The following is a 14,734-nucleotide window of genomic DNA, read 5'->3' on the forward strand; positions in this document are numbered from 1 at the left end:
GACTCGCCGTCAGAGTCGTCAGAGGGCCCAAGGACCCATGGATTGCGCCTCTCCCAGTAGGCGTTGTTGATCGGGGCTGGGACAGGAGGACGGCGTCGGTGACGTGGTCCGCGGCGGCCGGCACCGTGGTGGATGAGCGATACATCCACCATCGGGCGCGCTGCCTGGGGTCGGGGGAGAGCTGCACCTCGCGCATCGCCGACAGCAGAAGGGTCGGCGGCGGGATGGTGCGACCGGCAGGGAAGGCACGCTGCTTTTCAGCAGCTGTCATCACCTTCACGAGGCCATGGGCGTGGTTCCTCAGCATCGCCAGACTGGGGAACCAGCGCGCGATCTCCCTGTATTGCGTGCGCATCTCCTGGTTGTTGCCGGCGAGAGCTTCGATGGCCAGCTGCCAGTCCATGGCGACGGCGGTGGGGGTGGTTGTCGGCGGCGATTTCGACAAGAGAGAGGGGGAAGTGGAGTGGGCGGTGCGAGTGGCGAGTGGGCAGAGAGAGTGGTGGGTGGACACGTATTGAAGCCGTAGAATCTGAAACGTCTGGTGTTACTCAACGCTGCCGGCTAACAACATATAATAAGTTTGGCCGATGCTAGTCAAACAAATCACAAGCATTAGCCCATTGGTATTGAACGCATGGTTACAACCAACTGGTCCTGGGTTCAAGCCCCAGGCCAGACTTTTTTTGTGCAGATTTTTTTTTCTAAAATGAATTTGGCAGTAAATGGCAATGTAACTTCTGAACTGTTTAAATGGCAATGTAAAACAAATAAAACAAGTTAAAACAATTTCAAAACAATTTCAAAATGCATATCCAAATCCAATGGATATGCATTTACACGTGCCATAGCTATTATGAAACAAAATAATTACGCCCATTTAAACAAATTACTCATAATTTACGACAGAGTGAAACAGAACCTAGATCCAAAGTTGCACAGACGGTCAACTTCGTCAACTAGATACCATACAATCCACCTAGCCGTGGTGGGAGATACAGTTAGATTTCAATACAAATCTAACTCAATACCACCCCCATGCTTGGATTTGCCTAATACAGCGCTAAAGGGGGAAACGGAAAGAGTCTTATTTTAGTTGACCGGCTAATCTCATCTATGCTTTCTACCATCTTAGCAGATGTTAAGAAAACCCGTAGGTTTTTCATTCGTGCAGGCGTGCCCGCTTAGCTGGTGTAGCGCCATCGTCGTTGTCCGTACTGGATCCACGGACGAATCTGGTAGTTGACTCGCAACAGCTGCTCGTGCTTGTGGGGTCGTCACCGCCAGCTAAAACATGTTCTTCTGGATCATATGTAGCCATCCCCTCGACCGCTGAAAGACGAGATTCGACTTCAGGTTCTTCTGTCTGATCTCCATCCGCCATTGAGAGGCCATCAGCCCTCCCGTGAACTGATTCCTACATGCAGAAGCCAACACTTTTTTAGATCTGCATTATTACTGCCAGAACATGCGAAAGGGGAAGAACAGACCAGAAACAACAAAGATCATATGTACATACCGCGATCAAAGAGCAGTTGCGGGAGAGAACATCATGATGCAGATCACTGCCGCTCGACTGATCTCGCTTGTCGACCAATCGAATGCCGACCGAAGCAGATCTTGATGACACATGCGCATCAGATTGTGCGCTCGATAGAGCTGCAGACATATCTATACTCGTATGCGGTACGCACACACCGATTTGCTTTTAGCACACCTCGCTCACAAGCAGCAGGATGTAGAGGGCTTGGGGGATTAGGGTGGCAAGTGGTGGAGGTTGGTGTGAAAGACGGGAGTGTTGCACGAGAGGCAAGGTATCGGTCTTTAAGTACAGCGTGGTTCCCCGAGCGCGCTCGTTCCGTATGAAATTCAAACGGCGGGCGGTTCGCGCTCAACGCACTCATCAGGGTATGTGTTCACAGCTGGCATCCACGCCAGTGATACGATGTTAATGCTGCATGCGAGTACTAAGGTAGAAGTTAATATATACAATCGGGAGAATAAACTTACAGAAAAATAAACTTCCATTCTGAAAATACAGAGCACAAAACTTGTTCAGTCCACAATTAAGTTAGAAGATTTGTGGCACACAGCGACAAATGCTGTGTCTTATTACAGAGAGTTATGATCTATTGGCTGCAAAGCCCTCAACATCGTGGATCCCATGAGTTCAAACCAAAGCACTAATTCTATTTGTGTCTATATCAGTGTTGGCAGCAATATGGAGAACAACTTTTGGCTTGTTGCAGGTGTTTCTCCTATGGCCACCGACGCCGCAATTTGAGCATTTTGCCTCCTTCCTTTCCTTCTGAGGAAGATCACCTCTCTGCGGACAAGTTGTGCTCTTGTGTCCAGGTTCGCGGCATATGCTGCAGAAACGAGTGCGCTTGCTTGTGCTGCACTTCTCAACATCTTCACCGGTTTTGCACTGTTTTAACCTTTTGCTTTTTGCACCCCGATCATCGTATGGAGGTTTATCTCTGCTGTTGGTAGGTCGTCCGGCTTTCCTTTTACGCTCTGGTGCTTTCAACCCTACAAAATCACCAATAGCACTGCCTTCTGCATCACTTGTATTGCCGTTCGTGTATGCGATTGCTGGAACGGCTTCCTTGTCTTTAAGTTGCATCCGCTGAGTTCTGTCCTCCAATCCCATGCCATCATGGACAACAGCTACAGGAGTTAGCTTATCCATTGTTATCTTGAGCATTTCCATTGCAATCCCATATGCTTCTGGATTTGCATCCCCTAACCTCACGACTTCAAGTGCATGGCTGTAGAGATTTGAATGTCTGAATGTTACTGACTTTACAGAAATGCTATCCTTCTGAAGGTATGAGAGATGGGCTGGCAGTATATCTCGTGCATCTTTCGTCCAACGTTTGAGAATATGCTTCTCTGGTATGTGATCTATGCCGATGAAATCCAGTACCTGTCACACATAGGTGGTGTTTCATCATGCAGGCATTCAAAAGAGAACTTTGCAGATATTTTATCAGCAGCATGGGGCAGGGTATCACCTTGACAGCATGGCAGCAGAGCAGGCCGGTGTGCTCGAAATTGCCGCATTCACATAACACTTGTGGTCCATCATCAACCAGTTCTACCTTATATAGAATCCTGCACCACATTTCATGTTTTTCTGGATGGTGTCGTCTGACAAAGTATGTTTTACCTTTTTCAACTTCTTCAACTCTGTACTGTGATGCTTCATATGTGATTTGGCCAAACATGTCAAATATAGCTCGAGTGTACACCTTGCTGGCATGATGCTCCAAGGGTGTGTTCATTCTCATTACAGGGGACACCTGAAAAAGCAGACATTGTATTATGAAGATGACATGACATCACCCACTAACAAAATCCGAGCAACACTTTCTGAAAAACTTACTATTTTCGTCCTCCTCTTCATAGTTCTCACTTGCCTCTCTATCAAAAAGAAGCCGCATGTACTGACGAACAAATAGATGCATTGGACAACTAGCTGGAACATAAGTCTTCAACATGTGGTTGGCACTTTCACTGCGCTGCGTACTGGTCATCTTAGCACAAAACTTGCCATGGAAATATGGCTTCGCCCATTTCTCTCTTGTCTCATATATCTGGGTGAGATAATTGTTCTTATGCAGACCATATGTTTCAATCATCTGCTCCCATGCCGATTCAAATTCGTCTACTGTCAACATGTGTTGTACTATTTTGTGGAAATCTGACTTGAATTTGCTGCGCTTCGTGTAATATGATCCAAGATATTCCTTTGCTTTTTTGAGCACATGCCATTTGCACCATCGATGTGTTGTGTCAGGCATAACTTTCTCAATAGCTAATTCCATTGCTCTGCATTGGTCTACAAGAAAAATCGGAAGTCATCATATTATGTCAGTACAGTGATACCACAGTGTTCTACAATACAAGAGATTAAGCAAAATATCTTATTCCATTCCTCACCGGTTAGTATTGTTTGTGGATGCTTCCCACCCATCATGCGGATGAATTCAGCAAACACCCACTGGAAACTTTCCTCTGTCTCGTCCCTGATGAGCACACCAGCAAAGATCACACTCTGGAAGTGATTGTTGACTCCAACGAACAGCCCAAATGGCATGTCATACATGTTTGTACGGTAAGTTGTATCAAAGGTTATTGCATCTCCAAAGTAGTAGTTGAAGGAAATATGCCCTAGAGGCAATAATAAAGTTATTATTTATTTCCTTATATCATGATAAATGTTTATTATTCATGCTAGAATTGTATTAACCGGAAACATAATACATGTGTGAATACATAGACAAACAGAGTGTCACTAGTATGCCTCTACTTGACTAGCTCGTTAATCAAAGATGGTTATGTTTCCTAGCCATAGACATAAGTTGTCATTTGATTAACGAGATCACCTCATTAGGAGAATGACGTGATTGACTTGACCCATTCCGTTAGCTTAGCACCCGATCGTTTAGTATGTTGCTATTGCTTTCTTCATGACTTATACATGTTCCTCTGACTATGAGATTATGCAACTCCCGTTTACCGGAGGAACACTTTGTGTGCTACCAAACGTCACAACGTAAATGGGTGATTATAAAGGTGCTCTACAGGTGTCTCCAAAGGTACTTGTTGGGTTGGCGTATTTCGAGATTAGGATTTGTCACTCCGATTGTCGGAGAGGTATCTCTGGGCCCACTCGGTAATGCACATCACTATAAGCCTTGCAAGCATTGTGACTAATGAGTTAGTTGCGGGATGATGTGTTACGGAACGAGTAAAGAGACTTGCCGGTAACGAGATTGAACTAGGTATCGAGATACCGACGATCAAATCTCGGGCAAGTAACATACCGGTGACAAAGGGAACAACGTATGTTGTTATGCGGTCTGACCGATAAAGATCTTCGTAGAATATGTGGGAGCCAATATGGGCATCCAGGTCCCGCTATTGGTTATTGACCGGAGACGTGTCTCGGTCATGTCTACATAGTTCTCGAACCCGTAGGGTCCGCACGCTTAAAGTTACGATGACAGTTTTATTATGAGTTTATGTATGTTGATGTACCGAAGGAGTTCGGAGTCCCGGATGAGATCGGGGACATGACGAGGAGTCTCGAAATGGCCGAGACGTAAAGATCGATATATTGGACGACTATATTCGGACTTCGGAAAGGTTCCGAGTGATTCGGGTATTTTTTTGGAGTACCGGAGAGTTACGGGAATACGTATTGGGCCTTATTGGGCCATACGGGAAAGAAGAAAAGGGGCCTCAAGGGTGGCCGCACCCCTCCCCTTGGTCTGGTCCGAATTGGACTAGGAAAGGGGGGCGCCCCCTTCCTTCCTTCTCTTTTTCCCTTCCTCTTTTCCTATTCCATATGGGAGGTGGAATCCTACTAGGACTAGGGAGTCCTAGTAGGACTCCACACTTGGTGCGCCCCCTCCTAGGGCCGGCCTCCTCCTCCCTTGCTCCTTTATATACGGGGGCAGGGGGGCACCCCAGAGACACAACAATTGATCCTTGAGATCTCTTAGCCATGTGCGGTGCCCCCCTCCACCATATTACACCTCGATAATACCGTTGCGGAGCTTAGGCGAAGCCCTACGTCGGTGGAACATCATCATCGTCACCACGCCGTCGTGCTGACGAAACTCTCCCTCAACACTCGGTTGGATCGGAGTTCGAGGGACGTCATCGAGCTGAACGTGTGTAGAACTCGGAGGTGCCGTACGTTCGGTACTTGATTGGTCGGATCGTGAAGACGTACGACTACATCAACCGCGTTGTGATAACGCTTCCGCTGTCGGTCTACGAGGGTACGTGGACAACACTCTCCCCTCTCGTTGCTATGCATCACCATGATCTTGCGTGTGCGTAGGAAATTTTTTGAAATTACTACGTTCCCCAACAGTGGCATCCGAGCCTGGTTTTATGCGTTGATGCTATGCACGAGTAGAACACAAGTGAGTTATGGGCGATATAAGTCATACTGCTTACCAGCATGTCATACTTTGGTTCAGCGGTATTGTGAGATGAAGTGGCCCGGACCGACATTACGCGTACGCTTACGCGAGACTGGTTTCACCGTTCGGAGCACTCGTTGCTTAAAGGTGACCGGCGGGTGTCTGTCTCTCTCACTTTAGTTGAACCGAGTGTGACTACGCCCGGTCCTTGCGAAGGTTAAAACAACACCAACTTGACAAACTATCGTTGTGGTTTTGATGCGTAGGTAAGAACGGTTCTTGATAAGCCCGTAGCAGCCACGTAAAACTTACAACAACAAAGTAGAGGACGTCTAACTTGTTTTTGCAGGGCATGTTGTGATGTGATATGGTCAAGACATGATGTGATATAATGTGTTGTATGAGATGATCATGTTTTGTAACCGAGTTATCGACAACTGGCAGGAGCCATATGGTTGTTGCTTTATTGTATGAGATGCAATCGCCATGTAATAGTTTTATTTTATCACTAAGCGGTAGCGATAGTCGTAAAAGCAATAAGTTGGCAAGACGACAACGATGCTACGATGGAGATCAAGGTGTTGCGCCGGTGACGATGGTGATCATGACGGTGCTTCGGAGATGGAGATCACAAGCACGGTGCTTCGGAGATGGAGATCACAAGCACAAGATGATGATGGCCATATCATATCACTTATATTGATTGCATGTGATGTTAATCCTTTATGCATCTTATCTTGCTTTGTTTGACGGTAGCATTATAAGATGATCCTTCACTAAATTATCAAAGTATAAGTGTTCTCCCTGAGTATGCACCGTTGCAAAAGTTCTTCGTGCTGAGACACCACGTGTTAATCGGGTGTGATAGGCTCTACGTTCAAATACAACGGGTGCAAAACAGTTGCACACGTGGAATACTCAGGTTAAACTTGACGAGCCTAGCATATACAGATATGGCCTCGGAACACAGAGACCGAAAGGTCGAGCGTGAATCATATAGTAGATATGATCAACATAGTGATGTTCACCATTTAAACTACTCCATCTCACGTGTTAATCGGACATGGTTTAGTTGATTTGGATCACGTAATCACTTAGATGATTAGAGGGATATCTATCTAAGTGGGAGTTCTTAAGTAATATGATTAATTGAACTTAAATTTATCATGAACTTAGTCCTGATAATATTTTGCAAATTATGTTGTAGATCAATAGCTCGCGTTGTTGCTTCCCTATGTTTATTTTGATATGTTCCTAGAGAAAATTATGTTGAAAGATGTTAGTAGCAAAGATGAGGATTGGATCTGTGATCTGAGGATTATCCTCATTGCTGCACAGAAGAATTATGTCCTTAATGCACCGCTAGGTGACAGACCTATTGCAGGAGCAGATGCATACGTTATGAACGTTTGGCTAGCTCAATATGATGACTACTTGATAGTTTAGTGCACCATGCTTAACGACTTAGAATCGGGACTTCAAAGACGTTTTGAACGTCATGGACCATATGAGATGTTCCAGGAGTTGAAGTTAATATTTCAAGAAAATACCCGAGTTGAGAGATATGAAGTCTCCAACAAGTTCTATAGCTAAAAGATGGAGGAGAATCGCTCAACTAGTGAGCATGTGCTCAGATTGTCTGGGTACTACAATTGCTTGAAATCAAGTGGGAGTTTATCTTCCAGATAAAATAGTGATTGACAGAATTCTCTAGTCACCATCACCAAGTTAGTAGAACTTCGTGATGAACTATAGTATGCAAGGGATGACGAAAGTAATTCCCGAGCTCTTCGTGATGCTGAAATTGACGAAGGTAGAAATCAAGAAAAACATCAAGTGTTGATGGTTGACGAGACCACTTCAAGTGTTGATGGTTGACGAGACCACTAGTTTCAAGAAAAGGGCAAAGGGAAGAAGGGGAACTTCAAAAAGAACGGCAAGAAAGTTGCTACTCAAGTGAAGAAGCCCAAGTCTGTACCTAAGCCTGAGACTAAGTGCTTCTATTGCAAAGGTACTGGTCAACTGGAAGCGGAACTACCCCAACTATTTGGTGGATAAGAAGGATGGCAAAGTGAACAAAGGTATATTGGATATACATGTTATTGATGTGTACTTTACTAGTGTTTATAGCAACCCCTCGGTATTTGATACTGGTTCAGTTGCTAAGAGTAGTAACTCGAAACGGGAGTTGCAGAATAAACAGAGACTAGTAAAAAGGCGAGGTGACGATGTGTGTTGGAAGTAGTTCCAAGATTGATATGATCATCATCGCACACTCCCTGTACTTTCGGGATTAGTGTTGAAACTAAATAAGTGTTATTTGGTGTTTGCGTTGAGCATGAATATGATTTTATCATGTTTATTGCAATACGTTTATTCATTTAAGTTAAGAGAACAATTGTTGTTCTGTTTACATGAATAAAACCTTCTATGGTCATACACACCAACAAAAATGGTTTGTTGGATCTCGATCGTAGTGATACACATATTCATAATATTGAAGCCAAAAGATGCAAAGTTAATAATGATAGTGCAACTTATTTGTGGCACTGCCGTTTAGGTCATATTGGTGTAAAGCGCATGAAGAAACTCCATACTGATGGGATTTTGGAATCACTTGATTATGAATCACTTGATGCTTGCGAACCGTGCCTCATGGGCAAGATGACTAAAACGCCGTTCTCCGGAACTATGGAGAGAGCAACAGATTTGTTGGAAATCATACATACAGATGTATGTGGCCCGATGAATATTGAGGCTCGTAACAGGTATCATTATTTTCTGACCTTCACAGATGATTTGAGGAGATATAGGTATATCTACTTGATGAAACACAAGTCTGAAACATTTGAGAAGTTCAAAGAATTTCAGAGTGAAGTGGAGAATCATCGTAACAAGAAAATAAAAGTTTCTACGATATGATCGCATAGGTAAAATATTTGAGTTACGAGTTTGGCCTTCAGTTAAAACAAAGTGAAATAGTTTCACTACTCACGCCACCTAGAACACCACAGCATAATGGTGTGTCCGAACGTCATAACCGTACTTTATTGGATATAGTGCAATCTATGATGTCTCTTACCAATTTACCACTATCGTTTTGGGGTTATGCATTAGAGACAGCTACATTCACGTTAAATAGGACACCATCAAAATCCGTTGAGACGACGCCTTATGAACTGTGGTTTGGCAAGAAACCAAAGTTGTCGTTTCTTAAAGTTTGGGGTTGCAATGCTTATGTGAAAAAGTTTCATCCTGATAAGCTCAAACCCAAATCGGAGAAATGTCTCTTCATAGGATACCCAAAGGAGACAGTTGGGTACACCTTCTATCACAGATCCGAAGGCAAGACATTCGTTGCTTAGTATGGATCCTTTCTAGAGAAGGAGTTTCTCTCGAAAGAAGTGAGTGGGAGGAAAGTAGAACTTGATGAGGTAACTGTACCTGCTCCCTTATTGGAAAGTAGTTCATCACAGAAATCTGTTCCTGTGACTCCTACACCAATTAGTGAGGAAGTTAATGATGATGATCATGTAACTTCAGATCAAGTTACTACCAAACCTCGTAGGTAAACCAGAGTAAGATCCGCACCAGAGTGGTACGGTAATCCTGTTCTGGAGGTTATGTTACTAGACCATGACGAACCTACGAACTATGAAGAAGCGATGGTGAGCCCAGATACCGCAAAATGGCTTGAGGCCATGAAATCTGAGATGGGATCCATGTATGAGAACAAAGTGTGGACTTTGGTTGACTTGCCCGATGATCGGCAAGCCATAGAAAATAAATGGATCTTCAAGAGGAAGACGGACGCTGATAGTAGTGTTACTATCTACAAAGCTAGACTTGTCGGAAAAAGGTTTTTGACAAAGTTCAAAGTGTTGACTACGATGAGATTTTCTCACTCGCAGCGATGCTTAAGTCTATCCGAACCATGTTAGCAATTGTCGCATTTTATGAAATCTGGCAAATGGATAAACAAAACTGGATTCCTTAATGGATTTATTAAAGAAGAGTTGTATATGATGCAACCAGAAGGTTTTGTCAATCCTAAAGGTGCTAACAAAATATGCAAGCTCCAGCGATCCATCTATGGACTGGTGCAAGCATCTCGGAGTAGGAATATACGCTTTGATAAGTTGATCAAAGGATATAGTTTTATACAGACTTGCGGTGAAGCCTGTATTTACAAGAAAGTGAGTGGGAGCACTACAACATTTCTGATAAGTATATGTGAATAACATATTGTTGATCGGAAATAATGTAGAATTATTCTGTAAAGCATAAAGGAGTGTTTTGAAATGAGTTTTTCAAAGAAAGACCTCGGTGAAGCTGCTTACATATTGAGCATCAAGATCTATAGAGATAGATGAAGACGCTTGATAAGTTTTTGAATGAGTACATACCTTAACAAGATTTTGAAGTGGTTCAAAATGGAACAGTCAAAGAAAGAGTTTATTGCCTGTGTTACAAGGTGTGAAATTGAGTAAGACTCAAAACCCGACCACGGCAGAAGATAGAAAAAGAATGAAAGTCATTCCCTATGCCTTGGCCATAGGTTCTAGAAAGTATGCCATGCTGTGTACCAGATCTATTGTATACCCTACACTGATTTTGGCAAGGGAGTACAATAGTGATCTAGGAGTAGATCACTGGACAGCGGTCAAAGTTATCCTTACTGGAATAAGGATATGTTTCTCGATTATGGAAGTGACAAAAGGCCCGTCGTAAAAGGTTACGTCGATGCAAGTTTTGACACTAAGCTAGATGACTCTAAGTCTCGGTCTAGATACATATTGAAAGTGGGAGCAATTAGCTAGAGTAGCTCCATGCAGAGCATTGTAGACATAGAAATTTGCAAAATACTTACGGATCTGAATGTGACAGACCCGTTGACTAAAATTATCTCACAAGCAAAACATGATCACACCTTAGTACTCTTTGGGTGTTAAGCACATAGCGATGTGAACTAGATTACTGACTCTAGTAAACCCTTTGGGTGATGGTCACATGACGATGTGAACTATGGGTGTTAATCACATGGTGATGTGAACTATTCATGTTAAATCACATGGCGATGTGAACTAGATTATTGACTCTAGTGCAAGTGGGAGACTGAAGGAAATATGCCCTAGAGGCAATAATAAAGTTATTATTTATTTCCTTATATCATGATAAATATTTATTATTCATGCTAGAATTGTATTAACCGGAAACATAATACATGTGTGAATACATAGACAAACAGAGTGTCACTAGTATGCCTCTACTTGACTAGCTCGTTAATCAAAGATGGTTATGTTTCCTAGCCATAGACATAAGTTGTCATTTGATTAACGAGATCACCTCATTAGGAGAATGACGTGATTGACTTGACCCATTCCGTTAGCTTAGCACCCGATCGTTTAGTATGTTGCTATTGCTTTCTTCATGACTTATACATGTTCCTCTGACTATGAGATTATGCAACTCCCGTTTACCGGAGGAACACTTTGTGTGCTACCAAACGTCACAACGTAAATGGGTGATTATAAAGGTGCTCTACAGGTGTCTCCAAAGGTACTTGTTGGGTTGGCGTATTTCGAGATTAGGATTTGTCACTCCGATTGTCGGAGAGGTATCTCTGGGCCCACTCGGTAATGCACATCACTATAAGCCTTGCAAGCATTGTGACTAATGAGTTAGTTGCGGGATGATGTGTTACGGAACGAGTAAAGAGACTTGCCGGTAACGAGATTGAACTAGGTATCGAGATACCGACGATCAAATCTCGGGCAAGTAACATACCGGTGACAAAGGGAACAACGTATGTTGTTATGCGGTCTGACCGATAAAGATCTTCGTAGAATATGTGGGAGCCAATATGGGCATCCAGGTCCCGCTATTGGTTATTGACCGGAGACGTGTCTCGGTCATGTCTACATAGTTCTCGAACCCGTAGGGTCCGCACGCTTAAAGTTACGATGACAGTTTTATTATGAGTTTATGTATGTTGATGTACCGAAGGAGTTCGGAGTCCCGGATGAGATCGGGGACATGACGAGGAGTCTCGAAATGGCCGAGACGTAAAGATCGATATATTGGACGACTATATTCGGACTTCGGAAAGGTTCCGAGTGATTCGGGTATTTTTTTGGAGTACCGGAGAGTTACGGGAATACGTATTGGGCCTTATTGGGCCATACGGGAAAGAAGAAAAGGGGCCTCAAGGGTGGCCGCACCCCTCCCCTTGGTCTGGTCCGAATTGGACTAGGAAAGGGGGGCGCCCCCTTCCTTCCTTCTCTTTTTCCCTTCCTCTTTTCCTATTCCATATGGGAGGTGGAATCCTACTAGGACTAGGGAGTCCTAGTAGGACTCCACACTTGGTGCGCCCCCTCCTAGGGCCGGCCTCCTCCTCCCTTGCTCCTTTATATACGGGGGCAGGGGGGCACCCCAGAGACACAACAATTGATCCTTGAGATCTCTTAGCCATGTGCGGTGCCCCCTCCACCATATTACACCTCGATAATATCGTTGCGGAGCTTAGGCGAAGCCCTGCGTCGGTGGAACATCATCATCGTCACCGCGCCGCCGTGCTGACGAAACTCTCCCTCAACACTCGGCTGGATCGGAGTTCGAGGGACGTCATCGAGCTGAACGTGTGTAGAACTCGGAGGTGTCGTACGTTCGGTACTTGATCGGTCGGATCGTGAAGACGTACGACTACATCAACCGCGTTGTGATAACGCTTCCGCTGTCGGTCTACGAGGGTACGTGGACAACACTCTCCCCTCTCGTTGCTATGCATCATCATGATCTTGCGTGTGCGTAGGAAATTTTTTGAAATTACTACGTTCCCCAACAGTAGTACTGTGCTCTGCTGGCACCAGTTGACCATAACAGATTCCATATGCGGCTTTCTTCGTCAGGCTGTACTCTGTAGTACAACCCAGAATCTTTTGCTCCTAACTCTGCAAAAACATCCATTGTCTTCTTTACATCATTATCAGCTTGTTCACGACTGATCTTTCCACACAACCCTCGGAGAGCTCTTTTGCTGAACGGTACATTGCTCATTGAACCGAAGAAACTTCGGATTATATTGTAAACTTTGCCAACGCTAATGTTGTTTTCACGGAGTTGTTTAATCACATCACGTGTGTATATATCAATATGCTTGTGTGAAGGCCAGTAAACTTTCTCACCACATCTTTCAGTGAGAGCATGGTGGTGATCTGTCCTGTACTCATTTATATACCAGCCATTATCGGCTGAACGCAACATCCGTATCATAGCAGGGCATCTACATCGGCATGTACGTTTGTTATCCTTCTTTGGTATTCCCTGAAAACGTTAAAAAAACGTACAACACAGTGATTGTCAATAACATCTTCACTCATAGGCAGTGATACGAGACAGTAAATGACTACTCACCGAACATCCACAAACTATCTCCTGCATGCATTTGGTTCTTTCAACATTTAGCCGGCTTTTGCCATATCTTACTCCAAACCCAACCTCCCATGAATATAGATTGTAGTAATCATAAGCTTCACCCAGTGTATCAAAGTTCCTCCCCACAGCAGGAACTATGACAGTTTCAGTTTTGTTTTCTGCATAGCTTCGCAGTGTTAGTTCCAGCGCACTCATCCTAGCAGCACATGGGGGTCTTTCGTCAGGTACATGCCCAACCCGGATTCTCCATGTACAGAGATGTATATTTTCAGAATTTTTGTTCACTTAGCTATTTTAGCACACGACATGCACATGGAGCAACAAATAGTACACACATCAAACGCAATAAACCCAATGCCGTGCGGATGTACCTCTTCGTCCAGCCAGGGGCTTCAGGGTTGTCTTTCCCTGTAGACTGCTCTGAAGCTGCTGCAGACAGCGCTACTGCTTCGCAAGTGCTGTTCAGATCCGTTTCCATGGCTATTCTGGCATCTCCCGCTTCTGCAATGCTGGATTCAGCAGGCCCGCACATTGGCGCTTGGTTCGCACCGTGTTTCAACAGCGGCTCTGCTCCGGGCAGATCCGGCAGTGGAAATCTATTTCAAGCAGGACGAGTATGAAAGTAAGGAATTGATCTATCCTACCACAGAGAACATAAAGTGGGAGCGGCAAGGTTTACCTGTCAACTGGATCCGACAAGAAATCGATTTCCTCCTCTCCGGCGGTCGCGACCTCCATAGCCATGAGCTCCTCGCTATCGCCACCGTCCCAGGGGAGAAGATAGATCTGCTTTTACTTTTGAGAGCCGGACGGACGACGGTGGCCCACATTACAGTATTCACCCACGCATCCGGCACGAGGCGTTTATGTAACGGACGCACGAGACGGATTTGTAACGTGAGCAGTCTCAACCCATCTGTACCAACGGAACAATAATATCGTGTACCGATTCTCCCCCGTTAGTCTCGACGTCACCGTTTCGGCAACTCGCTTGCGAACGTACGTAACAAGGATTTCTACATACGGTTGCATTTAATACTATACACCACGCGTCGCCGCTCCGTCCTTGCCAGATAGCAGGAGCGCGCGAGCTCGTCCGCGCCATCGCCGCTCTCCCTTTTATACCAACTTCTTAGTACTTTTTTTTAGGAATGCCTCTTATTAGCTTTAGCCTCCAAATCTGCGAAGCCGCTATGATTCGGTCCTATGGGCTATGCAATGATTTTTAGACTTATTCTTTGCTATCTCTTCGTGTAATAATCGTAATGCCTCTGTTTAAGATCAGTCAATCGCCTTTTATCCCGAAAAAAATAGATACAATTTCTAATTTGGTGCTCTATTCTCTAAAAACGATTTTTAGC

General features: G+C 44.4%; 1 protein-coding gene across 1 annotated transcript; it reads right to left on the minus strand.

The window, feature by feature from the left end:
* Positions 1-2,167: 2,167 nt before the first annotated feature.
* Positions 2,168-13,905, minus strand: LOC109783937 (protein FAR1-RELATED SEQUENCE 5-like). Its single transcript, XM_073511528.1, has 7 exons — positions 13,745-13,905; positions 13,353-13,569; positions 12,806-13,262; positions 4,035-4,173; positions 3,386-3,774; positions 3,250-3,302; positions 2,168-2,926 (listed from the first exon to the last, which is right to left on the minus strand). The coding sequence occupies exons 1-7, from the start codon at positions 13,903-13,905 to the stop codon at positions 2,168-2,170; spliced, it is 2,175 nt and encodes a 724-aa protein (XP_073367629.1).
* Between the last annotated feature and the right edge of the window lie 829 nt (positions 13,906-14,734).

The sequence above is a fragment of the Aegilops tauschii genome, chromosome 3 (genome assembly GCF_002575655.3).
Source record: "Aegilops tauschii subsp. strangulata cultivar AL8/78 chromosome 3, Aet v6.0, whole genome shotgun sequence".
Classification (NCBI taxonomy): Eukaryota; Viridiplantae; Streptophyta; class Magnoliopsida; order Poales; family Poaceae; genus Aegilops; species Aegilops tauschii.